Source organism: Rattus norvegicus, chromosome 14, assembly GCF_036323735.1.
Source record: "Rattus norvegicus strain BN/NHsdMcwi chromosome 14, GRCr8, whole genome shotgun sequence".
Taxonomy (NCBI): Eukaryota; Metazoa; Chordata; class Mammalia; order Rodentia; family Muridae; genus Rattus; species Rattus norvegicus.
In genome coordinates, this window is record NC_086032.1 from 12668091 (window position 1) to 12681124 (window position 13034).

The 13034-nt window shown below is 43.5% G+C and overlaps 1 protein-coding gene across 1 annotated transcript in view; it reads right to left on the reverse strand.

The window, feature by feature from the left end:
- Rps19l5 (ribosomal protein S19 like 5) overlaps window positions 1-11483 on the reverse strand; it is a 40923-nt gene extending 29440 nt beyond the window's left edge. The window contains exons 1-2 of the mRNA XM_063273854.1: window positions 11300-11483; window positions 4040-4141 (exon numbers count right to left, since the gene is read on the reverse strand). Of these exons, the coding sequence (XP_063129924.1) occupies window positions 4040-4141; window positions 11300-11483 (286 nt within the window). The remainder of the gene's footprint in view (window positions 1-4039; window positions 4142-11299) is intronic.
- Window positions 11484-13034: the final 1551 nt, after the last annotated feature.

Sequence of the window (13034 nt, forward strand, 5' to 3'; positions counted from 1 at the left end):
TACATACAGGCAACAGCTTTTGGGACAGCCACTGCTCCGGTTGTTTGGGACCCACATGAAGACCAAGCTGCACATCTGCTACATATGTTGAGGGAGGCCTAGACTCCGCAAGGGTCCAGGGCAGTTAACTTTTTTAGTCTTCCTGTGGAGTTCCTATCCCCTCCAGGGCCTGCAATCCTTCTTCCTGTTCTTCCATAAGAATCCCCAAACTCCATCTAGTATTTATCTGTGGGTGTCGGCATCTGTCTGAGTGAGCTGCCGGGTGGAGCCTCTCAGAGGACAGCCGTGCTAGGCTCCCGTCTGCAAGCCTAACAGAATATCATTAATAGTCTCAGGGATTGGTGCTTGCCCATGGGATGGGTCTCGCTCGAGTTTTTGATGTACAACGATCATGAGCATGGGGAACAAGAAATAGAAGAGATAAAGCAGTCTATAAAATCAGAAAACCATGAAGGTCAATGTTAGGTTTCAAACCCAGGGGCAAAAGGCTGAAGTGCCTCTCTAACATTTCAGAGCAGACCGGGCAGCCAGGTTCTTCCAGGTCCACCAGTTGTTAATTGTTGCAGGGTATGGGGGGGCACGCCCTGCCCCCTACCCTGAACTTCTGCAACCCAGGCTGCCTTTCCCTGTATAAACCAACCATTTTGGTTACTTCTTTCTCTTTTGAGACCTGCTGACTGCTATACCTGGATCCCCCTCACCCCTCTCCCCATTTGTCTCTGACTCTATGCTCTCCCACATATCCACAACACACCTTCTCCTCCACCTCAGAAGTAGCCAGGTCCTTTCTTTTTTATTTCCTTTTATCACTCGGTCAACTCTTCTGTGGTCGTGTAAGGTGCTTCAAATGAGTCATCCTTCCTGGGCTTTACACATTAAATCAAAAAGCAAGGTGCCACAGTAACGCTGCCTGTTAAGTCTTTCCTTCTTTCCAGAAACAATTTTAGCATCTACTACAGGTAAAGAGGGCTTCTAGATGTCAGGGATGTGTGGTGATAAGCAGAAGGCCCAGAGCCAAGGTCAGCTCATTTTCATGAGGCAAGAAAGAGCAGACAGAAGCAAGGTTGGTCACACTGGATGAGCTCAGGTCTTCAGGAATCAGTCAGGGCTTATGAAATGGGACCAAACATGAGGTGCAGGACTGGAACACGGTGTGCTGCTTGCTAGAGTGATGACCACAAGGCTTCCCAAGACAGTGAGATCTGTGCGACCCGAAGGACACAGATGGCAGCTGATTGTGAATGGAAAGCTCCGCTCTGGGAGTGTGTAAGGCCGGGTGCACAGGGGCCTGAACGGAACAGAGGGACAGACTGGGCAGCTGTGGAGTGCAGAAAGACTGATAGTGTTGCTGAAAACAAAGGTTTTATACCCTTCTGGATAACAAGTCAAAGCCATCATTTTATATCTGTACCTGTGAATGTTAGTTTTTGAATGTTTTGAACTAAAAACTTATTTTTGGATCTTAATGCTATTTTCGGTGAGCTCCGTGAATGTTATTCTTCTAATATTTCGAACTGAAAGCTTATTTTTGAATATTAGTGCTACTTTTAGTGAACTCTGCTCTTCTTAATTTTGTGCTTATTTTTCCAAACAAAATTCCAACTGTCACCTATCAGATGCCTTTTGCACGTTCTAACCATTCTCAAGCACAGTATGGTACTCATAAATTCAAATTCATTGGCATAAGGAACCTATAGTTATTATTATTATTATTATTATTATTATTATTATTATTGTCCATGACAATCCTGATACTGCTTTTTGAGTGAATGTGTGAGTTATGTGTGGTGCTCATAGTAATAACTTCTGGCAGCGTACAACGAAATTAGTTCCATTGTAACATTTTCTTTAATTTGTGTGTGTGTGTGTGTGTGTGTGTGTGTGTGTGTGTCCCTGCATGTATATCTGTGCATCGTGGGTGTGACTGATACAAATGAAACAGATCCCCTGGAACTGAGTTATAGGCAGTTGGGAGCCACTAAGTGTCTGCTGGTAGCAGCCTGGGTTCTCTGCAAGAGCAAGTGCACTGAATTACCGAGCCATCTCTCCACCCCTTTATTGTTACAGCCTCAAACATATATGATATTATGTCTTGTCCTTGCTCACCGCCCCATTCCTCTATCCTGTCCCCTCTCTTGCTGGTCTCCTATGCCCTCAAATATTCCCCTTCTGTTTTCATGATACATTGGTTCAGTTTTTCTCTCTTGTTTCCCATCTTCCCTTTCTTTGGGCACTTTCCCTTCATAGCTCCCCTTTCTACATCCATGTCTGTCACATACTATGAAGGCTCAGCATTTGGCATTTCTATGCCAAGACACAAAGGGCTTTAATAACTGCATGCTTTTTGGGTCATGAAGTCACCAAGTTCGCCCAAATGTACTCAAGTCAACAGGGAATCAAGTGGTAATATTGAGAATGTGTCCTTTAAAAGGTCTGTGGTCTCTTTCATTTAGTTTTCTTTTCTTTTCTCCCTTTTTAAAGGATTATATGGGAACAGAGCACCCTCTGTCATGAAATTAGTTTCCTAGGTTAAGCGAATAAGTTTCCTAAAAAAACACAGTTGGACTTTGAAAAAAAAATTTCATCTGTAATTCTGCAAAATGATAATTGCTAACAATTTATACAACACAAGATACAATTCAAAGCACTATTTATGTTTGTCATTAATCCATTATCATAGCAACAATTCTATGTTAAAAAAAATACCATTACTCTCTCTGTTTTGTAGAAAAGTTAAATTAAGTACAGAGACCGAAAGGACTTACAGTGAGTTAGCCCAATGATCCTATGGGTTCTGCATGCAAGAGTTAGACAACCATGTCAGAAATGTGAGGGGGAAAACTGTGTCTGGCACTGAGAATTTCTTATTATTATAGTCACATTAGACAAAACAACAAAACAAATGTTGACATTACATCTTACAAGTAACCTAGGGGTGATCGTGTGCAGGAGGATGTATTTGCAAATGCATGTCACTTAGGAACGTGTGTGTGTGTGTGTGTGTGTGTGTGTGTGTGTGTGTGTGTGTGTGTGTGTGTTTTAGCATCTGCTGTAATCAAACTATACACCCCCTCTGGATATCTGGTAATAACATGCAATGTACTAAGTATGGCATCGCTGTCTAGAGAGTGATCTATTCTATCTTTATAACAATCTCTCTTGGTGGAGAAAGCTATGGCACAGGTAGATCTAACCAGATGGACCTGGGATTGAGCCCAGGCACTGGTGACTGTGATATCTTTTAGCTGCAATCTCTGTGCCAACTTCATGCTGTACAATGACACTTACTGTCCTAGTTTGCTTTCTGCTGTGGTGAGAAAACACTGGCCAAAAACAGCTCAGGGACGGAATGGTTTACTTCATCTTACAAGTTACGGTCCATTCTGGAGTGAACTTTAGCAGAAACCTGGATGAGGAGCCTAAAGCAGAGACCACAGAGAAACACTGCTTGCTTGCTGGCTTCCCCTGGCTTACTCAGTGAACTTTCTAATTAAAAAACAAAACCAAATAAAAACCAGGCCCACCTGCCCAGGGGTGGCAACTCCACGGTAGGCTCCACCCTCCTACGTCTATCAATAATTAAGCCAATGCCCCCACACTTGCCCATGGGCCAATTTGATAGGGGTAATTCCCCCACTGAGGCTTCCTTTTCTCAGGAGAAAAGGAAGCCTCAGTGGGGGAATTACCTGGCCTCGCCCTGGGTTCGGTCCCCAGCTCCGAAAAAAAGAACAAAAAAAAAAAAAAAGAATGGCCTCCAGAGGGGCTGGGGATTTAGCTCAGTGGTAGAGCACTTACCTAGGAAGCTCAAGGCCCTGGGTTCGGTCCCCAGCTCCGAAAAAAAAGAACCAAAAAAAAAAAAAAGAATGGCCTCCAGAAACTCAAAGATTCGAATTTGGTCACCTGGAAGTGGCACTCTGAGGAGGTGTGGTCTTGTTCGAATAATAGGTGTGGCCTTGTAAAAGGAAATGTGTCCCTGCAGGTGGGTTTTGTGGTTTCGGATCCTCAAGCCAGGCCCACTGGCTCTTTTCCTGCTCCCTACCAATCCAGATGTAGGACCCCTTCTCTTTCTTCATCTCCATGCCTGCCTGGAGGCCGTGCTCCATGATGCCGTGCTTGATCATACTGGACTGAACCTCTGAACCTGTAAGCCCGCCCCAATTAAATGTCATCCTTCACAAGAGTTGCCTTGGTCATGGTGTCTCTTTGCAGCAATGGAAACCCTAAGACACCAACCAGGTGACTCTGGGCTGTGTTAAGTGGACAGATGACACTAACTGTGACTCTTACCACGTGAGACCTCCTCAAAGCCACAAGTTCCTGAGGAAAGAGCGGGAACCTCCCTGCATACACGGCAATCATTTATTAAATGATCCCCCACTGGCCAAGAAAGATGGCACGAAACTTAACACCATTTTTAGTTTGTACTTCCTCCAGTAAGATTCTCTACTGGAACTTTCCAGTCACCTGAAGCCTACATCAGTTCCAGTACCGGCGGTCTGGAACCCCTGCGCTGATAAATTCCAAATGCAAATAGTAGAACATGAGTCGATTCCCCATCCCAGTTTTTAGTGGTGATTAGATATCCTTGTGTGTTCGTAAAGATGTGGGAGTATCTAGGTGAATGTTTACCTCCGCATTATCATAACTGAGAGGAAAGAATTAACCTCACGTTTTCACTCACATGCTGTTCTCTGCTTTGGCACATGTGTGTGGAGGGTGTTTATCTTGACAGTCCGCTCCTGAACCTGAACTGCACCATTTGTTATTATGATAATGGTCACATTAACCACCAGGACCCATTGCCTGATGAATCTGTTCTCTCCACTGGGAACTCCGCACGTGTATGCCAAGAACACAAATGCAAATCTTCAGTCAACCCAACTTGGAAACGAAGGTCGTTCCAAGCAGCTATTTCCACCATCCCGAGTAGATAGATGCAGACGACAGATGCAGAATGTGTTATGACCTCTGACCTTTGTGTCAAAAGGTCATGGGCTCCCAAGCCAGAGATAAGACCCCTGTGGTCATGGGAATCACAAAGAAACATTTCAAACTAAGACCCAGCCTTACTGTTTGAGCTCACCATGGTATATTCAAAAGGAAAACATCTGATCAACAGGCAAGATTACAAACTCTGAAAATAAATTCATGGGTGGAAAAAAGTAATTGAACTATCCACCTTCCTGTGGTGCCGTGGTATTTTAAGCGAGGCATTTTCCATCAGAGCCATTCACTATTTAGAAAGTGAATCAAAACAAAGTTGCAAATGGCTAACAGCTCTACTAATATTTCTTGTTCTTTTGACAGTGGGTCCTGGAGACAACCCATGAAAATCAAAACCACATTGTGACCGGCTCACCGTAATTTAACACTTCATTCTGCTGGCAGCCATAGCCTAGACTAAGTGCTGTGTCTCTGTCTAAATCAGTCCTAGAGAAGAAACTAAATCTACCTTGATTTGAATTTTTGCTTTTTCTCTTTTAGAATTGCCCAGTGTTTATTATAATAAGGTTCTTACAGATGTTTCTAACTGTATGATAGTATGTTATAAAAACACAATCTTCCAGGTCATTCAGCACCACACACTAAGACAAATCCTGCTCAAAATACACTCTATAGTGTATGACTCCAAGATTAACTGGGTTCCTAAACTCCCTTCTAGAATGTTTGAGAGTTTAAGACTTCTGCGAAGTTAGCTATCTTCTGCATAGATGCTGAGGAAAAATCCCACGGATAGAAAATTCCCTTGTAACCAAGGACAGTTGGCCTCTTCCTGGATACGATGGCTTTAAATGTTTTCCGATACTGAGCAGAAATGTAAGTGAAAGAGTTAAAGCCCACCAGGGAAAGAAAGGAGTATCAGCCTCAAACTACAGAGCAAACAGAAAAGGGTGCTGGCCTGTGGCAGCGCCAATATAGCTAGTCTCTACCATTTAGTGAATATGTCGTCCCTATGTGGGGGGAGGAGACAAGTAGTCAATGGGAAGAAAAATTATTGATCTACTAACAACTTTAATACAACCTTGAAATAAACTCTGTCCCCCAACCCAGAAGCCTGATTTAGAATAATGCTTAAATTACCGACTTTCAGGCAAAACAAAAGTCCTACCCTTAGGCAATTATCAGCGTGATCCTTCATTTGAAGTCTTTCAGGCTGATGGAGGGAGAGCCTGATAGTTGGCCAAAAGGAAACAATATACTGAGGGACTTGATGCGGGCCAAGCAAAATGGAGCCTCCCAGTATGACAGTATTAAATTATTATGGCGGCTACAGGGGGCACAATTGTTAGTGTTCCCTCCCATCGATGATCCTGACCCCACTCTTCCCCATGGTGAGTGTTCCTTGTCATACCCGATATTAAAATGCTTTGATAATAATAAGATTGTCAAGATAATAGCAGGAAACTTTCAGTTAGAAACTCAGCCTTCATAAGCCAGCTGTGTTCGACCTTGATTGATCTTCCTAAGAAGATGTCTTCAAAAAGGCCCCAATTTCCCTATGTACGAATCAGAACAAAGCCTCCTCTCTATATCAATATACATGTGCATATCTAAGTACAGGAGTGCTGATACACAGACGGCACTGAGCTACGAGAACGAATGCTCTAAGGTGGAGGGAAAGCCAGAAGAAAGTGACTGTGAGGAACGGGACAGCAGACAAGAATCTTCTAACTTTCTCTTTGGGCGTGCGAGCTTTCCTCTACCCTAACAGCTTTAAGTGGATGCACGGAGGGAGAGACAAGGTCTTAAATCAGAGAATGGTCTCCTATGTGGGCATTATTGATGGCACCTTGTTAGATGAAGCAGTTTGGCCTTTTTTTATTTCCTTTCACTCTGGACGACTTTCCAAATCAATAGGCCCAGTGAGGTGGGGTGTAATGTGGTTTTCAGAATAACACTGGTATTGTCCGCATGTTCAATATCTGTAGTTCTTAAGGCTGATTCAGAAAACTTGGCTCTTTTGTTCCGATAAAATAGTGGTTTTCAGGAAATCTACCCTTTGGCTTTCTGCAGCAATGTTAGATAACAAGTGTCTGTGGCCTGTGGGGGGGGGGGGGGATAAAATAAAACCAGCAGCTGAATTCTAAGGCTTTGCAGGTGGCTGCTGATAAATACAGTATTGTTACTTGCTGGCCTGAGCCCTCTCACAACACTCTGAATATGGGTCAAAAGGCTTAACAAATTCAGAAGTCAGCTTTAAATTACAATCCGCATAGAAGTAAAATCTTACCCATGCTACCCCAGAGGACTTCTTCCTCTCTTCTTGATTACAGAAGGATGAAGAGAATTTTATCCACCCATCGTATACCAACTTGCAGAATCCTTTCAGCATGACTGAGATATAGTAACTTGGGGTTGTTTAAGCCTTACAGCAATGGTGGTCACCTATTGAGGAAGGAATAACGTCTCTTTAAAATGGCCTACTCTGTGAGGAGAATGTAGAAGTAAACTCGTTAGAATTTGGAAGAAACGTATTGTGATAAATTCTGTCATCATCTGGGGCAGCAGAGACTCTTTGGCTCACCTCCTTTGGCCTCATTCGCTTGGTTGGTTTTGTCCTCTAACACATTTTGTCCCTCCTCATCTTTGTGAAGTTAATTGGTGGTCACCTACAGACTTCTTCAAAGGTGCTTTTTCCATAGACTCACTCTGTATATGCGTTTTATATTTCTCAAGGTCGTATGCCATACACTCACTGATTGATTTGCATTTCTATGTAATGTGCATCTTTGACTAATAAGACGGCGGTGGCCGAGAGGAAGAAAGTTCTCAAAAGGTTCCAGAATAGGCTCTGTCAGTGGTCAATTGCTTTAGGAGTAGTAGAATCAGGAAGAGAAACTGTTACACAACCCTGACATGTTTGATTTCTAATTATGATAATATATTCCTTTATAACAACAATGTAACAAAACAATGCTTTAAAAAAAAAGTAGGAAAATTCCCTAGCCATTAATAGTGTTGTGTGCCATTAATCCCAGCGCTTGAGAGATGGAGGCAGGGAGATTTCCAGGCTAGTCTGGACTATGGAGTGAGCTCCAGGACAGCTAGGGCTACACAGAGAAACCGGGGGGGGGGGGAGTAGAAACATCATGCTCCCCTTGAATGATCAAATTCAAATGCTTCATTAATGAATTAATGTCTAACTCATTAACCAACAGTTCAGTAATGAGATATGGCGGGGACATAGAGATGGAAAAGGGGTGTTCAGTGTAAGAAACAAGGAAGGTAATAGCTTTAAGTTGAACCTTGACTTAATAGTATGGAATCTTGCCACAATCCATCTATAAGCATCGGCACTAATTCCTTAACAACAACAACAACAACAACAACAAAAGCAGGGGTGGGTGCTATGTGTGGGATTTGCATGTAAGTACAGGGCACATGCATAAGAAAGCTGGAGGAAGGTGCCTTTCACTCTCCACAGGCTCATCTGACTGGCTGGCCAATGGGCTACCCGGATCCACCTGTGTCCACTCCCAGTTGTGCTTCCAGGCCTGTGCAGCCACATCTGGTTCTTTACAAAGATGCTGGGGATTCTAACTCAGGTTCTCATGTTTGCAAAACAAGCACTCTTACCCACTGAGCTATCCCTACTGTCCAAATAAAACTTACTGAACATCTACCAGGTTAGACATCACTGGCACCAAGGATATAACAGGGAGTAAAATAGGTAAAGACAGAATTACATTCCATTGAGAGAAACAAACACTAAAATATATCTGTCATCTTTGTAACTCTTGTCTCTAATCTGGGCCTTCCCTCCCTCTGCTGCTGGATCTGACTTAGGACTTCAGGACAGCCTTTGGGATAAAGAGGCAAGAACTGGGATTCACAGAGCATTCACAGAGCTGTTCACTGTGACCGTCTTTCCTACCCGTGAGACTTCCCTTTCAGGGTACTTACCAACACATCTCACTTTATTAACCATTTTAGCATGTGATTCTCAATGCCGTAAATATTCTTACCATTACGTAGGTACGGATCCAAAGTTATTAAGGCCTAAAGTTTATGCAATTGTAGAAGTATCTTGATGAGAAAGGACAAACTTAATGAAGAATGATAATTAGGTCTAAAGGTGAATATTGAAGCCACAAAAGAAATCAAGGCAAATCATTTGAGTCATCATGGTGGCAAGCATCACAAGTGTCATAAATACAGAGAATCAAGACTTCTCATGTCTCATATCTGTTTCTCCTCCACTGCCTACCTATTCCAATGACAGTCACCATAGAGTAAAATCTCTCTCTCTCTCTCTCTCTCTCTCTCTCTCTCTCTCTCTCTCTCTCTCCCTCACACACACACACACACACACACACACACACACACACACACACACACACAGACACAAGAAAAGAGGGCTATGTATCTTTTAGCAAAGTGACTTTCAAGTTGATCTAAAATGATAAGAAGGTTCCAGCCATAGGGAAATTTGACAGAAGGAAAAGGTGCAGTGGACGTGGATAAAATATTGCTGAGGTACAAATGGATGTTCCATGAACACAGAACAGGCCAATGTCTTTGCAGTTTCACAGAGAAGAGAGGCACAGAGGGAGATGACCCTAGAAGACAGGCAAGACAACCTTCCAGTGGCTGGAAGTGCCATTTAATAGGCAATGGGGGGATTGCCTATTTGTTTTCTGATCAGAAGTGATTAAATGCCTTTAGGCAGCAAACAATGTGATTCTCATTCCTCTTTAGCAAACTCATTCTCCTTCATAAGAGAAAGTCATGGGTAGAAGGCAGCGGAGGAGCCTGAATCAATACATTGGAATGTAATCTGGTTTTCAGTGTCAGCGGGCTGATTAGCAGGATGCGTTGATAGAACTCGACAGCAATGACTAGAAAATCCTCAATCATTTGCAACAACTGTTGTCGTCATTATTATTTTGTAAGCACACGGCACACGCATAGACTAGCAAAACCGTTGTGTAATCTTGGGGACACCTTTTTTCCAAGGCAAAACAAACCGGAAGGAGCTGTTACAAAATTGGCAGAAAGAAAAGAGTAGAGTTGTCCTCTGATGGTAAATTCATGCAAAACTGGATTAAGGAAGCAAAGAGAGCTGATTAAGCAAATGATACAGTTGTGAATAAAATTGAGAGTCAGGAAGCAGGGGACAAAAGGATGGTTTCACAATAAACCTTTGGAGTCTGGTGCCAGATAGGCCTGCCTGCCCAAACAGCTGAACACTGAAGGATAAAGGCACATGTTCTTCGTGTAGAGATTAGGGATGGACTCTGAGAGATCCTCAAGCCTCTAGAAACTCTACCGTGCAACATTACGTATGGAAATGTCAGAGTAAACGTGTTTCTTAGAAGGGCTTGTGGCTCCCTCAAATGATCGGAGACTTGTGACCTAAAATATTTGAGTCTTGCTGACTCTGACCCAGATCAGTTAACTGAAATAATACATGCGTGTCTACACGGGATGGGTCTCAAGTTTGCCCAGAACAGGAGTAGTCATCTGCTTTAAATAAGACGCTGGAGGAGTCAGATCTTAGAGCTGAATTGTGAAGGCCAGGATATGTCTCATTAACAGAAGTTTCCAGAGCGGACTTGAGAATGACTATGGCCTCTCTTGACTTGATAGATAGGTCTAGCTAGTGTGAAATCAACAAAGCTGTGGTACCACAAGATTCTCCTTAGATACCACAAGTGTGATGCTTAAGCAGTAATAGTCTAGGTTCTGTAGATGGAGATGAACAGGTAAGGCTTGGAGGAAAGGTGTGGGGAAGCAAAGGTAGAAATGTCTTCATGCTTGTAACCCCATCTCATTGTGTCACTTCCTAATCCAATAGCCAACAGAAACTCCCGGCAACTTCAAATCAAAATGTAAGGTGTCTTGCTGGTACCCCATCCCTAGGAAAATAAGCCAATCTAAGGCAGCTTTGCAGCATTACTTAGAGTGTGCTTGGGGTGATTTTATTACCATTCTGTGTTCAGAAACATGTCACAAATATTATAACTGAGAGGGCAACCTGATTTCAGTTACACATTGATGTAGACATTGATATTATTATCTATAATATTATATATATAGATATATAATATAATATAATATAATATCTATAGAATGTATAATATATATGTGTGTGTATATATATATATGCATATATATATATATAGTTTCTAAGTTTTTCAGTTTATAGCACAGAACAAAACAGTAGAGTGGATATAATAACATATAAGAAAAATCTGAGAGAATAGGCTTAGCAGTACCGAAACAGACATTCAGAGTGGTATTCATGTCAGAACGTTTTCTATTATCACTGAGTCGTCTCCAGGCCCTGGTAACCTACCTTGAAACCCACATTGGAAGGACGTCCTGCCTAAGGGACTCTTTTCTCTCAGTTCCTCTTGGCGATAGCGGACAGAGGCTGTGAGAGGTGCGGCGTGGGACCGAGGAAGGGAAAAAACCCTTTCTTCACACTCGCGCTGCTCTGAATACAGACCATCTGTGCCCCCAGCTGGAGCGCCGGCCATGGTCTGGCACTTGAACCACACCATATTTACAGATCTAAACACAAATGGCTACTGCCTGATTGTTTCATGATTCATTAGTCAGACAAGCTCTCCTCTCCCGCCAGCACAGCTGTTACAGAGTAAACCTTTGTCACTTAATAGGCCTGATTATTACTTTCCATCAAAGGTATTGATCTGTGTCACCTCTACTTAAGGGAACGAGGGAGAAGAAAAAGGGAGCATAAAATGGACCAGGAAAACATGAACAAGAAAAAGATGGAGGGCAAGAGGGGCTTCAGACCAGGCCTCAGGCGCTGCCTTCCTCCCACTCACTCTCCTGCGTGCCCTACATATTTGGATTCCTGTCTTCATCACCATGACTGACTTCTAGGGAAAAGAAACCGGACTCCTCTAGATGCAAGCCCGGAGCCCAGCCCACCAGTCACACACTCTGACCACACAAATCATCGTCCAACCACGGACACTGGGTGAACTGAACCAGAAACCCGCATCAATTAATAAACCAAGCCAGTGTGCGGAGAAAGTACAGGCCCTGGAGGGAATGTTTATAACTCCTTTAATTATCTCCTTTTGTTCGACAAATAACGTGAAGCTATAACCCACGGCTGCTCTGTACCTATGACTGAGAGCTCTGCCTTGCCCCTCCTTCTGGGGTGCTCCAGTTGACTGTCAGGACACCATGCAACGGGGAGGCTCTTCTGGAGTGTGGACATCAGCCTGGTGCTCTAGCTGACATCTTAGGATTCCTTCTGTCTATTTCTGTCTTCATTGTTGTTTTGCCCCCCCCCAATTTATCATTTTCTTCACTCACACACCCCCAAAATACAAGAAATAACAAGATTGCTTGGCAAGAGAAATTCAAAGAAAGGTTACTAGAAATTAGAGTGACTAAATAAAGTCCCAGGTAATGTTTCCCACCAGCATGGCCACCACACTGATGCTCTGGGGAGAACAGAATTTGTAAGGGAGGTCACGGGTCATTTTTGTCACCAAAACAAGACAGGAAAGTTAAGATGGCTCTTATTCTCGCTCAGTTTCCAGGATGGGCCACCTGAGTCCAAGAGAAAAGTCACCTGCTACCCAGGTCTGAGCTCAGTGCGTTCTATCAAGCCCTTTCCCAGTTCAGACATCAGTGATTGGACGACTGTGGTTCCCCACGGCATGATAAATGATGAGAGAGAATGCTCCCCCCCCCACCCCCGCTCATTAGAACCCTGAAATGGCTCACTCTAACCCTAGCTGTATTGGCATGTCCTTATCATGACAAAACGTTCTATAGTACTCATGTATACATATGAAGGAGGAGCAACTGTAGACCATCCATGTAGATAAGGTGTGCCTGGCTCTTAAAGCCAGTTAACAGCTGAGATCCCAGTGTGGCCGGCTTCCTCCCCTGTGTCCCCCGCATCGCATGCATGGCAACTGTTACAGAGTGCGGGAGCATTAATGAGACCTGCTTCTCGGAGCTCACCCTTTAATTGAAAGCCCACTGCCATTCAGGGTCCCCTAAGGTCAGCAGCTCTGCTAGCTACACTACTGCATACTCTGTGA